Source organism: Arvicola amphibius, chromosome 14, assembly GCF_903992535.2.
Source record: "Arvicola amphibius chromosome 14, mArvAmp1.2, whole genome shotgun sequence".
Taxonomy (NCBI): Eukaryota; Metazoa; Chordata; class Mammalia; order Rodentia; family Cricetidae; genus Arvicola; species Arvicola amphibius.
The window spans coordinates 7,226,846-7,238,979 of NC_052060.1; the positions used below are offsets into that span (position 1 = coordinate 7,226,846).

Here is a 12,134-nt window from a genome sequence, read left to right on the forward strand (position 1 = left end):
TGAACTCAGAACCTTGCTCTTAACCGCTGGGCCATCTCTCCAGCCCTCTTATTTTGTTAGAAAAATAAAACATCAAATATAGTATTTCTAGAAACTATTATTTCTACACATGAGCTAATCAGGAAAAACTTTCCAAATGTAACACTTAACCTACTTTGTGGACCACTACATTTATTCCTAAAGTTTAAAACTTCAAATATACTTAAAGATAGTAAAGTTCTTTTGATATTTTTCTGCAGGAAAAATGGCTTTTATAGAAACAAAGCAGTGATTGCAACAAGAGTCTATGGAATGTGTGTCTATCAGAGATAAGCAGCAACTGTGTGGAAAGATTTAGCCAGATAGGGAGGATAAATAAGTCCATCTGCAGAATGAAGATCAACCCCCTTTCATGTCCTTATTCTCAAACAGTAGCCACCAATTACATAGCTAAGACTGAAAGGATGTAAGGGCTCTGGCTGTGCAAGTCTGCACTACTGCACAGCCCTGCAACAACGCTAAGGCCGAGAGGTTCCACCATGACACCTAAGCCAGGTGAACATCTTCTCAGTGTGATGTACTAGGGCCAAGAAAGTGGCCAGAGATGATACTGGGGCTAAGCAGTAGCAGAGCCAAAGTCCATAGCAAGTTAATGATAACCAACAAAAATATGAATTATCAACTAAATTTTTCAATGGTAAGTTTTAGCATATTTGGTGCTATCTACATAATTTAATGAATAGTTATTGAATTCTTGCTCCTTGTAAAATACTGTTGGATAGTATGAAAACCTTAAAGACTAATTAACTCTCAGTCTTTAATATATGTTCATATATATGTACAATATCTACTATCTAATACAATAGTTAATGAGAAGGCTATGTATGATATAATGAACCACTGCCTCAACATACAGAGGTAATAATCAGCAGTTCTCATGTCTTCTTTCATAAACCATGCTATACACACATACTATATACATGTCATGTTATATATGTATAGTTAAGCATATGCTTACATATACATAGTCATAGCTTACATTTTTTTCACAAAAGAGGAAATGATACCGTAATCTTGGATTTTCTGTGAATACATCTTAGAGAGTTTTGTATATGCTCCATGAAGAATTAGCCCATTAAAATAATTTAAATTAAATTAAATTAAGAATTAGGCTTTGGTGGAACAACAGGAAGCTAAGACAGGAAGATATTGAGTTGAAGACCAGCTTAGGCTATGTAGTGATTTCCAGACCAGCCTAATAAGACCTTGTCTGGAAAGAAAGGAAGGAAGGGAGGGAGGGAGGGAGAGAAGGAGGGAGGGAAGGGAAAAGGAAGGAAGGCGAGAACTCACAGTGCTGAGCTGTAACTGAGCTCCAGTCCTCTGTGGTGAGTGCTTACCTTGTCTCTAGACTGTGCTGTGATAATTCATGTTCCAGTGCATACTGGGTTTACATGTCTTTGTGTAATTGTGAGTGTATATTTGTTTACAGGATAAACTTTTCAGAATTGGAATTGTTAAGCAGAGTGTTTTTCAGGTGCTCTTCATTGCTTCTGCTAGGCAGAGCTTAGAGGTGACACAGAATAATATCTTCTCACCCTCAGCCAGTTTGGACCATTTCTCTGCCTCCTCCTTCAAAGTTCCCAAGACTTTAGATGTCTGTAACATGCTGCGCTGCTTCTCCCGACCTCCTTTCCTGGCTGCCCTTACTCTCTAGAGACCTAGCTCTGCTCTCTGTCCTCCTCTGTATTCTTCTTCTCAATACCTCCAGAGACTCTAACACCAGCATGGCTTACACCTGATACCTAAGTTATGCCTAGTTTTTCTTCTACTCCTGCACCATCCATGTTACAGCCTAAATTTTATTATTACTGACATGTGGGCCACCCATGAAATCATGAATTTAAGATCTCCTTTCTCCACTAATCACCCCTCATTTAAACTTACCTATACTAATAGTCATGTGCAATAACACTCTGCACTTCCAGGCTAACCACCAATGCTTATGCCACTGTCCAATCCTTTCCTCCCATTTCCACTTTCTAGAATCCTGGTTGGACCCATTTGCCTTCCTCACATTTAACCTTGTATAAGTTAAAAAGTGTCATTGAAAACCAGATAACTAAGCTCATTTGGTATATTTTAAATTAATGTCCACTAATAGGCATTTGACCTTGCATGGAAGTTCTACTTAAATTTTTGTAGTACATTAGATTCAAATACATATTCCTATTTCACCTGTTATCCTATACGGTTTCCTAATTTAGCATCTAAACTCACTGAAACTTGGCTTCCATATCTTGCTGACACTTGGGGATCACCACCAACCTTCCCACTAAACTGAGAGGGCTTTACTTTTAATACTTGTTTTGTGCATCTCAGAAGACTGGGCATGGCCTACCACGTGCTTGTCTTGAAGACTCTCTCGTCTCTGCTTTGTTGTAGTCGTCGTCTTTTTTTTTTTTTTTTTTTTTTTTTTTTTTTTTCGAGACAGGGTTTCTCTGTAGCTTTGGAGCCTGTCCTGGAGCTAGCTCTTGTAGACCAGGCTGGTCTCGAACTCACAGAGATCCGCCTGCCTCTGCCTCCCGAGTGCTGGGATTAAAGGTGTGCGCCACCACCACCCGACCTCTGCCTTGTCTTCTTTTGTTTGGTTCTTGTGGAGTCTCCTACTGGCTCCTGGCCTGTGCTTAGCGCTGTATTCTGAGCAATCTTCTTTTCTCTTTCTCCTTTAGGGCTCCTATATGATCTACATGACCAATGTCTTATCAACTCCCAACTGAGGACAGATATGTTTTGAAGTGAGGCCTTACTATGGAATCTAGGCAAGCCTTCAACTTTCTGTCTTAAGCTCTTTAGTGCTGGGATTACTTGTGTGGGCCACCATACCTAGGAATAGGTGACATTTCTATTTTATTATTAAATAGGCACCTCAACAAAATTCTTAATTTCTCCTCCAAACCTGAGCATTGCCCTTGGCTTCTGTCACTTTTGCTCAATCGGTGTGCTTTCTTAAATAGATTGCTTTCCTTCCTTCGACGCCAAGTCGCTCTCACGTCTTGCGTGGATTTAAGAACCTCCTTCAGGAGTCTGCTTGCTTCTTCACTTCTCACTCACAACCAGTCTCTTACAAAGTTATCATTTAAACACAATTTGGAGCTGGGAGTGACACAAACCTTTACTCCCAGCACTAGGAAAGCAGAAGCTGGCAGGCATCGCTGTGAATTTGAGGCCAGTTTGATCTACATAGCAAGTTACAAACCAGCCAGGACTACACCTCTACAGTGAGAATATATATAAAAAAAAAATTTAAAAAAGTAGCCGTACTTTGTCGCAGGGTTTTATCATGTCTTTCTGTATTTACAAAACAAGAAGGAAGTAAAGAAAGCCAAACTTTGCCAGTGGCTCCACGCTCCGGGTGACCCAGTTCCCTCCCCATGCATACTGCACTCCACCCTGCAAGTCTTTCTGGTTTACAGGCAAGCTCTCCCTTCTCTGAGACCTTTACTTTGGCATTCCCTCTGTTTTGAGTTGCGTTTTCTAATCACTATGCGATTGACTTTTATTTTGTAATTAAAAATCCATTTTGAATGCCACCTCCTTAGCAAGGCTCTGTCTAGTCTAAACTTCCCTGGCCCACAGTTACTTTGCAGCACTTTTGTTTACTCTAAAAGGTACCTTAAGGGTAAGTACGGGTCTTCCTGCTACTTCTACAGCCCGGGTGTCTACAACAATTCTTAACTTACTGAAAGCATTCAATAAACATCTGTTGTACCAAAGAATAAAGCAACATAATTAACTGTATACATGTTTAGATCACAGTGATAAATGTAACAGATGTCAACAGCTAATAAGCACTGTGGGGGAGAGCCTCATTTTGAGCTTTGTTTGGCAATGACTCAACACAGGAAGGTTTGCTGATGTACACTAATATACTCATCTGGTCCATGGCTTCCTTTTAGCAGTAAGAAGCTAATTTTTCATTCAGCAATTCTTTAGTTTTTTATAAGTTACACATTGTTTATGTATGTGTCTGTATGAGCATATGCTATGTGTGTGTGGATGCCCAAAGAGGCCAAAGAGAACACGGGCGCTCCTAGAGCTGGAGCTGAAAGTGGCCGAATGCTAAGAACCTGAATTCAGTTCTCTAGAAGAGCGGCTCTTACCCACATTCAGCCATTCTCATATGAAATCTATAAGCACATTCATGGCTTATCAAATTAATTAAAAGCCTCAAGAACAAGGTTTTTCGCCGGGCAATGGTGGCGCAGCTGGGCGGTGGTGGCACACGCCTTTAATCCCAGAGGCAGGCAGATCTCTGTGAGTTCGAGGTCAGCCTGGTCTACAGAGCTAGTTCCAGGACAGGCTCCAAAACTACAGAGAAACCCTGTCTCGAAAAACCAAAAAAAAAAAAAAAAAAAAAAAAAAAAAAAAAAAAAAAAAGCTTCTCAAATAGGTGAGAAATTGGGAGCAGTTTTAAATTTTGTTATTAGCGGACACCCTGGATCTTAATGCATGGTCCCTAGACACTGTTTGAGTGACTGGATCATACTCCCAGCTACATCTGGTCTTAACCTTGTATTTAAAAAAATTCTGGACCACATAGTTTATTTACTTTTTAAGGAACTAAGGAAAAAAATACAGTGTACAAGAATCATTCACCTAAAATCTCAAACATATTCCTCTTTCTGAATTTCATTATATCTTTGAAACACTAAACTGCCAATTCAAATAATAGATGAATTATATCAACAGTAAAATTCTTACATCAAATTACCCAGTGGATACCAACTGTATATGCTGGGTCCCTTTATGTTATGTGGTCCAATATAAATATATATGACTATAATTCCTTTTTTTTTTTTTTTTTTGTTTTTCGAGTCAGGGTTTCCCTGTAGTTTCCAGAGCCTGTCCTGGAGCTAGCTCTTGTAGACCAGGCTGGCCTCGAACTCAGAGATCCGCCTGCCTCTGCCTCCCGAGTGCTGGGATTAAAGGCGTGCGCCACCACCGCCCGGCCATGACTATAATTCTTAACTAGCTAGAATTTGTATACATGTAAATTTTAAGTTGGCTTAAGTAAATTGGTCTGGACAAATTTTGTTTTTATTAAAATTAACTAAACACTGGATTAAAGTTCTAACTAAAGAAAGTTATAATTTTTTTTCTTGTGACACATATGGCTTTGCTAATCAGGCCTCTCAGTTTGTGTGCTGGCCACATTTGGCAAAGTCCAATCCTCACCCAAACCAGTAACAACCTGTTCTGGCTGGCAATCAAGTAGCAAATCTATTTTGGGCATTAGTGTTTGAAACGCCAAATGACAGATGCCGTAGAGCACAAGAGGAAACTGATCTGCTGCTAAAATACAGAACACAGGGAGGGGTCTGAAGGGTCTGAAGATCTAAAACACCTGTTTCTTCACTGCAAAGCAAGTCAATGATTCATATGTAATGCTGACATGCAAACTCAAAGACTCCTCAGCCCGAAACAACACAAGGGGGCAGCACACAGTGTGATCAGGAACATGATCTAGGCTCTCTGCTTTCTCGGTGACTCTACAACTCATTTACTTATTTCTCTATTTACGTGTGTGTGTGTGTGTGTGTGTGTGTGTGAGAGAGAGAGAGAGAGAGAGAAAGAGAGAGAGAGAGAGAGAGAGAGAGAGAGAGAGAGAGAGAGAGAGAGCGCACACCCGCACCATGGAGTGTGTCTCTAGGTCAGAGGACAAGTTTGGGACTCAGTTCTTTCCTTTACCATGTAGGCCCATGAATTTAGGTAGTCAGGCTTGGTCAAGCACCCTTACCTGTTGAGCCATCTTTACTGGCTCCTCTAGTTTTTTTTAATCTATTATTTATCGCTATGTGACAAAGCACAAAGGTTGGTACAGTAAGAAGACCACAAATTTACATGACAGAACTAAAGAAATCTTCAGAGTTCAGAGAAAATCTTTGCTAACTCCTTTTAGAAAATACATACATTTAAATCTTCATTTAGTAAATGATTAGCTTCAGTCTCAAAAACTGGTGAAAACCAAACTCTTACATAGGTTGTTATAACATCAAAAAGATGCTTCTGGAATGTTTGTAATGTGTGTTCTGAACAGTAAACACAGAAATACTTTATTAAGAGTAACTATGGACATTAAAATCTTTTAAGTATTTTAAGTTCTGAGTACTGGGAATAAATCCAGATCCCCATGCATGGTAGACAAGCATACTACCACTGAGTTATGTTCTCATCTCTCTCTTCTCACTTAAAGCGACGCTTTTCTCCCACATGTTTAAAATTTGAAAGAGTCTACATTATCTAAGCAGGGTGGTCTTAAGCTCACTGTGAAACCTCAGCAGGTTGAATTTGCAATACTACTGCCTCAGCCTCTTACAGAGGCCTTCCATGTCAGACCAAGCTTGAACTTTGATAAGTCAAACTGACCTAAGCTTGGGACACCTTTTTAAAAGGCACAAAGTTTATAGATTTATGGTCTGTGGGTTAAAGTCCGTGCACAGATTAGATCCGAGTTCTGCTCAGGGCTTTGCCCAGCTGAAACCAGCTGTCATCTTAAGCTTAAAGTCCTCTCCCAGGTTCACTGGCAGTGGGCAGAATTCAGGTATTTTATAATTACAGGACTGCAGCACCCACTCACCCCTCCCTACGTGGCAGTTCACCTCTTCAAGGCCAAGAGCTGGATGTCTTGGGCACAGCTAGTTTCTCTGGCTTTCTATGATCCCAGTTTTTATTTCTAGTCTTTGTCACCTTACCTGTCTCTGAGTGTGCTGGGGCCTAAATAAGGGTAGAGGTTTTCCTTAAGCTTTCCTTTGATGAGATGGTCCAGGGTCTCATGCAGGAAAGGCTGATGCTGTGTATACACATTTTCCACTCCCTAAAATATGGAAATGGTTCTTATGTTATTTTGGGGAAGCTAGCAATATAACATTTAATGATACATCAGAAAAGGGATATATATTCAATAGAAACTTTTTTTTTTGAGACAGGGTTTCTCTGTAGCTTTTTTAGAGCCTGTCCTGGAACTAGCTCTTGTAGACCAGGCTGGCCTTGAACTCACAGAGATCGCCTGCCTCTGCCTCCCGAATGCTGGGATTAAAGGCATGCGCCACCACTGCCCGGCTCTCAGAAGAAACTTTAAGGGACAGAATCAAATATGAATTGGACAGGAATCAAACAGAATCAAATAGGATGTTTGTGTGTATATGTGCAGGTGGGTAAAGGTGCATGCATGTGTGCATGGATGTCAGAGGTCAACACTGTTGTCTTCCTCAATGGTTCTCCAGCATATTTTTTGAGATGGGGTCTCTTATTGAACCTGGAGCTCACAGATTTGGCTAGACTGGCTGACCAGAGCACTCCGGGGACTCCCTTCCCTCTTCTCTGCACATACTTCGGCATTAGGGGGTGCAAATACACACCACTATATTTGCTTTTTTCTGTGTTTGCTGGGGATCTAAACTCAGGTTTGAACAGCAGACACTTAACAAAATGAACCATCTCCCCAGTCCAAAATTTAAGAATATTTAAAAATTATTTTAATTAGAAAAAAATGCTCCAGTCTTACAAAAGTACTAATTTGTTGTTGCTGTTTTTCAAGACGGGGGTTCTCTATATAACAGCACTAGCTACCCTGGAACTCACTCTGTAGACCAGGCTGGCCTTGAACTCCCCCTGCCTCTGCCTCCTGAGTTTAATAAAGGCGTGCACCACCACTGCCTGGCCAAAAGTACTACTACATTTAAAGCTAGTTATTTTCAATAAGGTTTCAGTTACTTTTAAGTTATTAAAAAATCTGATTCTTTTATCTGTCTGAATCTCATTCTTTTGTGAAAATGTTAAATAACAGGCAAAGCAAACACAAAGGGCCGTGTGGAGGAGTCAGCGAGCAGCAGTTGGTAGAAAAGCAGGAAACACAAGAGGAACTGCAGGTGACAACGAATTCTGAGCACTGTGAAGAGCAGGTTAGGGGAGAGGCAGCTCAGGTGATAAGATACTTGCCGCACGAACATGAGGACCTGCATTAGATCCTTCTACCAAGTAAAAACGCTGGGCCTAGTGGAGCCCATGACAGCACTGTCAACCTGACAGACTCTAAATAACCTGGTAGACAGGCCTCTGGGCATGCCTGTGGGGAGCTGCCTTGACTATGTTCATTTATGTGGGAAGACCATCTTAGTTGTGGGCAGGATTTCAGCTAGTAAGTGGAGAGAGTGAGCCGGCAATGCGCTGTTGTTCGACTGTGGGCAAGACGTGACTGACGTCCTGGAACTACAGCAGTTTTGACTTATCTGGCAATGATAGACTTACCTGTGAACTAAACAAACCCTTTCTCCTTTAAGTTACTTTGTCAAAATATTTTCCTGCAGCACCAGGGAAAGAAACTAAGACACGATCACTTGTTACCCCAGCACTGGGGGGGGGGGGGGGGGGGGGCTTCCTGGAGCTCATTGGCCAGCCAGCCTACTGGAGCCTGAAAGCCCCAGGCCTCAATGTCAAAAAACAAGGTGGCTGGCTTCTAAGGAATATTACCAAAGGCTGACTTTCCTCTTCACACACACAGACACACACACACACACACACACACACACACACACACACAGAGAGAGAGAGAGAGAGAGAGAGAGAGAGAGAGAGAGAGAGAGAGAGAGAGAGAAATTTTAAATTACAAATGCAGCACAAAGAGCCATGACTAACTGTTTACACTTCTTGGAAACGCGTCCAGTTATTTCCCACTCAGTTCTCTGGCCCAGTGCAGGCCCAGTGCAGCGCAGAAGGCAACGTTTCAAGAGATCGCTTAGATTTTGCTGGGTGGACACAGCACTACAATCAGGAATATACTGTCAAGATCTCATCAGTTCATATTCAGCCTCGGGATATTTAATTGTTTCACACTTAGGAAAGCACAGAAAAGAAAGCTCTACCTTCAGTCCTTTGAGAAACTGTTTGGTAATAGCCACAGCATCTTTGGGGCTGAAGAGGTCACTTCCTCTAACCCGTTTGCCACCGTATTCAACAACTGCTGACACGAGCTATACAAGAAAAAAGGAAACAATCTTTTATTGCTTAGGTATCAAGAAGCTCATTTTATTAAAAATAACTTAATAACTTTAATAATTAAAAATGAATTAAATAACAATGAAGACATGAGAGGACAGAACCATACGCCTTGTAAATAAACAGTATGGTTTACCTATAACAGACTTGGTTCCTGAGGTTTGGGCTTCATATAAATTTGGTGACAGGTATTGTGCTATGTTGTGAGTGTCTGTTCTCCCAGCCAAGCAGCTGCTGTTAGGGAGCTCAGTTGTGCCTCTTTCAGTGGGGCATGTTGACTGTGCCCTTGCCTGAGTGAGCGGCTGCTACTCACCACCTGTTGTGTGCACGGTGGCCCCTCCCAGAGGGAGGCAGAGCTGCCTTAATAGAGTATGGCATCTGGGAGGGGCCACAGTGCACGGGGAACAGGAAACTAGAGAAGAAGACACCATCTCTACAGCTATGGGGAGCCCTCATCCTTGCTAGGTAGGTTTTCCAGGTATGGCCTTTGGGGAGGAGCACCCCCTCACCTATTCTCTGTAAGGAAGCCCAATAAACCAATTAGTTTCTGAGAGTAAACTTTGGTAAAACTGTCTTGGCTTGTTGTTGGACCCTTAGGAGAAGTAGACATCACTTGAACCAAATCTCCTCAGGGAAGGAATTTTAGCAACACAGTACATGCCAGTAATTCTAGCAACTGGGAGGCTGATAGGAGGGCCGTAAGTGTAAGGTTTCCCCTTTCTCAATTAAAATAAAACACACACAGGCACACATATCAGGTCACCTTTCGATATTTCTCAGAAACGCCTTTGCTCCTGAGGTCCACTATGAGTCCTGGAAGGCTGTTGCTGCTGTGGCGCTCATAGTGCAGAGCGTAAAGCATCACCAGGCGAGCTGCATCGAATTCTGTGACTTTAGGGTTCTGCAGGAGTCTCTTCACATTCTGAAGACAGACAGAACGAGGTTAACCCTTTCACTTGAGTGATCTCTTGTGTAATGCCCTGGATCTGAAGCTTACTGGGCGGTAGAGACACATCTCAGATGACATGCATGCAGGCCATCCCATTTTAACTATAGAACAGCAACTGCTTCTTATTCAACGGAAGAGCTAAATAGGAATAATTCCTACTGTAATAGCTTTAGGAAAAATGAATTCAGCAACTGTTGCTCTTGCTTTTCATGATAGCTGACTCATCTCCTTGGTGAGGCAAGGAGCACAGACCACGTCCACTGCAGCTGATAGAGTGCACAGCAGAAATGACCAGTCCGGTCAAAGGCGGCTTTCTTTCTGTGCTGCTCATCACTGTATACAAATAGTCACAAGTTGGTAGACTTACACAGGGCTTGGCTTAATCTTTAACAACATGCCTCAAGATAGTTAAGAGAAACGTTTGTGTCATAGCGTGTAACCACTAAGTGGAAAGCATACAATCTAAGAGGCAGGAGCTGAAAGCAAAGGGACAGAACAGTCATGTTTGGACTTTTTCATCCTCACATTAAGGGCCTTCCTACATGACACATATTTATATTTATTATACAGTAAAAGCACATAATTTAATTTAAGCCAAAACTACATTTTAGGCCCCCAGAAGGCACCATGCCAGGCACTGCTGGGGAAACACTGATGTGTTTGAGCCAATTTCTGTCCTCACTGAGCTCATAAACTCACCGAGGGATGAAACACACATAAGCCACTCTGCCATAAAGAATGTTGCTTCAAAGTGCTTTAGCTTCGTGATACTGAAAAATGTGGACATGAATTGGTTAATGTAGAAGATATATTGGCTCATATGTCAACTTTTCATTGTGGACAGGCTTCCTTATTATAAAAGAGGACACAGGGCCAATATGTCAATAAAAGAAGAGACAGAAATCCTAGACAAGGGCTTTCTGACTTTAGGAGCTGCCACACTTCCCACCATGTTAAGGATCCGGGGAAAGGGCAAAGGCAAACAAGGATGCAAAGATATTTCATTGCAATCAAATAAAAACAAAACAAAATAAAATCCCAAATGACTGAGGAAGACAGCCTGAGGTGGTATCTTTACTTTTGACAAAATTAATCTCTACAAAAAGCAAACAGTTTTAGGACTTTAGAGCCTAAAGAAAACATTAACCCCAAGAATAAGGCCATGGAGATGGGCTGGGTTTTTGCTCCATGTGCATTTGCAGTTAGATGAGCTAACTGCGGCGGTATTACTTTATTTAGTATTTTGGCTTTTTGTGACAGGGTCTCACTCTGTCATCCAGGTTGACCTGGCACTTGCTATATGGACGTGTGGGGTTTCTCATGTGTATGCCTTCAAGTGCCGGGATTCCAGGTGAGATACCACATCTGGCTAGGGCTGTTATTATTAGTGCTCCAATTACAAAGTTAGACAGTTTTCAACTTTTTAGACTTTAAATGATGAGCTTATAGTCCTTCCCCCATAACTTTTATCTCTATCTAGTACACGGTTCTGTAGAATGTGAGCTTCTTGGGAGCAATGTGTAGTGCTATAAAAGCATTTCACCACCATCAGCAAAACCAACAGTTGGAAAATCACTGTAAGGGGGAGGGGGAGGGGCAGAAGATGGGGAAGTGCTCTTGTTGCTGAGGAGTCAGGGAAGCCTTCATAAAAGAGGCAGCAATAGGGCTGCAGTGAGCATGAGGCTGGGCTCAGAGCCATGGTTAGTAGAGACATGAAAATCAGAGGAAGACATGACAGAGTAGCAACCCCTAAGAGGCACTGATTCTGGGGTCACAATAGTCACCATAGCTTAGCGTGCTTTTAAAACCTTATTATATTCTGAAGAAAGCTTGAGCCCTGAGAATATGCTCTCTTCACTACCTCTCAGCAGCCATGTCCAATATGCAAGAATTCTTCTAGACCCAGGCACAGACACCAGAAATACACAGGGAATACTCTCAACTAGAGAGTTCTGAGAGGGACCCCTGCTGCTTCCCTGGGATAATGTCTATCATAACTTTAGGGGATCTAAAAGGGAGAAAACATCACTTAAATATTCATAAGAATTTCCTTATTCTCTTCTTTTGTGGTAACTTTCCCACAGAATACAGCCCACTGAGGATATATGTTCAAACGTCCCAGTATTTCCTATCATAATGTAAAGACATTTTA

General features: G+C 41.8%; 1 protein-coding gene across 2 annotated transcripts in view; it reads right to left on the reverse strand.

Annotated features, from left to right (window-relative positions):
- Positions 1-12,134, reverse strand: part of Vps45 (vacuolar protein sorting 45 homolog) — a 63,973-nt gene that overhangs the window by 27,605 nt on the left and 24,234 nt on the right. Inside the window, exons 11-13 of one of the 2 annotated variants that reach the window (XM_038311846.2) lie at positions 9,797-9,955; positions 8,901-9,008; positions 6,732-6,853 (exon numbers count right to left, since the gene is read on the reverse strand). In XM_038311846.2, coding sequence (XP_038167774.1) covers positions 6,732-6,853; positions 8,901-9,008; positions 9,797-9,955 — 389 coding nt within the window. The remainder of the gene's footprint in view (positions 1-6,731; positions 6,854-8,900; positions 9,009-9,796; positions 9,956-12,134) is intronic. The other variant, XR_005283161.1, reaches the window with a different exon arrangement.